Source organism: Nematolebias whitei, unplaced genomic scaffold, assembly GCF_014905685.2.
Source record: "Nematolebias whitei isolate Nwh7 unplaced genomic scaffold, NemWhi1 Nwh_scaf_695, whole genome shotgun sequence".
NCBI lineage: Eukaryota > Metazoa > Chordata > Actinopteri > Cyprinodontiformes > Rivulidae > Nematolebias > Nematolebias whitei.
The window spans coordinates 1-1898 of NW_023619240.1; the positions used below are offsets into that span (position 1 = coordinate 1).

The window sequence follows — 1898 nt, forward strand, 5'->3', positions numbered from 1 at the left end:
GTGTGTGTGTGTGTGTGTGTGTGTGTGTGTGTGTGTGTGTGTGTGTGAGCTGCTGTTTAACAGCTTTCACGACACCTGCTGCTCTTGTTGATGTTTAACCTTCACCTCCATAAAAGCCGCTCGGTGTCTGGACGCTCTGGTTGGGTTCGATGGACAGAACGTTCCTAATGGTTCACTTCCTGTTTGAGGATGTGGGCTGGTTTCGGGGGGGTCGGGGGGTGAAGAAGCTGCACATTTCTTAACGCAGAGACACAAAAACAAGGCGACACAGCGACGGTGGTCATGGTGCGATCACTGAAAGTGCTGTCGCATCAGAATACGAGACGGGTCGATCTGGTGCTGCAGCCTTTAAAGCTCCGCTTCCTTCAGGAGGTTCACGTCTCACATCTGCCACGCTCAGGAAACACATTCAGCTAGAACCTGATCTGATCCTTACCAGGTTCTTAAATGATCCAAATCCACCCTCAGGTGGACTGAAACATCAGAGCCCACCCTGTCGATTTATCAAAACCAGACGTTTAATCTGAGACTGTGCCCGTGTCAATAAATGTATTGATTAACTGACCATTATCAGGAGGTTCTGCTGATCTGGAGCTTACAGGTGTGTGTCAACGCAATGCCAAGATGGAAAGACATCAGCAGTGACCTCAGAGAAGCAGCTGCTGCAGCCCATCAATCTGGGCAGGGTCAAAGGTCATTTAGAGTCCATCGTTCTACATTTCAGACAGCTGCTTCACCCCAAAGGTCAGACCATGCACTGAGCCCCATCTCAGACTCTACAGGCCTCAGTCAGCAGGTCAAAGGTCATGACGTCTTCACTCTAAAATCAACATGGCAGCACGACTTAGGTTTGGAAAGTTTGGGGCAGAACCAGACTGGTTACCCAGAATGCACTGCAGCGTAAAGTCTTCATTAGAAACAAGTATTTTGTCATTTATGTATAAACTGAAGTGAAGCTGAAGACACAAAATGAAAAGTGCTCTTTTTTCGGAGGTGCAGTGAACGCAGCATGAGTTGTTTTGGTCTGTGCTGACTTTAAATGAAAAAGACTGAGTGACAACAGCAGAAAAATAAAGATTTTTGACGTGTTCCCATTGAATCTGTTGTTTTTCTTCAGCTCCTGATCAGTCGTCCACGACTGGTTTCCAAATGTGGGGTCTGATGGTCTCTCTGTCCTGCAGGGCTACAAAGGGGTTCTGAGGGCCTACATCGCCACCCAGGGGCCCATGCTGCACACGGTGGGGGACTTCTGGGACATGGTGTGGCAGGAGAGGAGCAGCATCATCGTCATGGTGACCAGACTGAAGGAGAACAACGAGGTGAGCAGAAAACTGCTACAACATCATCTGTCAGACATTTTTTTATTAAACATTTAAAGTCCAGAGATCCAAAGATCAGTGAGACGGATCTGAGGAGAAAAACAATTTGTATTGGTTTGTTTCAGAAATGTGAGCCGTACTGGCCTCAGCCGAGGGACAGGACCAAGGAGGTGAAGCAGGAGGACGAGAAGGAGGAGGGCCACAGCGAGGAAGATGAGGAGGAAGGAGAGAGGAGTCGGTTTGGTCGGTTCCTACTGAGGGTCAAAGACATCCAGGAGAAAGACGGCTTCACCATCACTGACATGGAGATCCAGGTGGGTCCGCTTCGTAAAGGGTCTGGACCAGGTCTGTTCAACTGGCGGCCCAGGGGCCAAATCAGGCCCACGGGAGAGCTCAGTTGGGCCCACCAGTGGGCTCATTTTTAAACAAAACCAGATTCTGAACCATAAAACTTAATGAGAAGAACTGCTGGATGTCCGGCCCCCGAGCTCTGGGCTCTCAGTAACTGTGGCCCCTGGAGCTCTGGGCTCTCAGTAACTGTGGCCCCTGGAGCTCTGAGCTCTCAGTAACTGTGGCCCC

General features: G+C 49.9%; 1 protein-coding gene across 1 annotated transcript in view; it reads left to right on the top strand.

Moving 5' to 3' along the window:
• Positions 1–1128: 1128 nt before the first annotated feature.
• Positions 1129–1898, top strand: part of LOC119429371 (tyrosine-protein phosphatase non-receptor type 7-like) — a gene marked incomplete at its 5' end in the record, with an annotated part of 5144 nt that continues 4374 nt past the window's right edge. Inside the window, 2 exons of the mRNA XM_037697013.1 lie at positions 1129–1319; positions 1445–1633. Coding sequence (XP_037552941.1) covers positions 1129–1319; positions 1445–1633 — 380 coding nt within the window. The remainder of the gene's footprint in view (positions 1320–1444; positions 1634–1898) is intronic.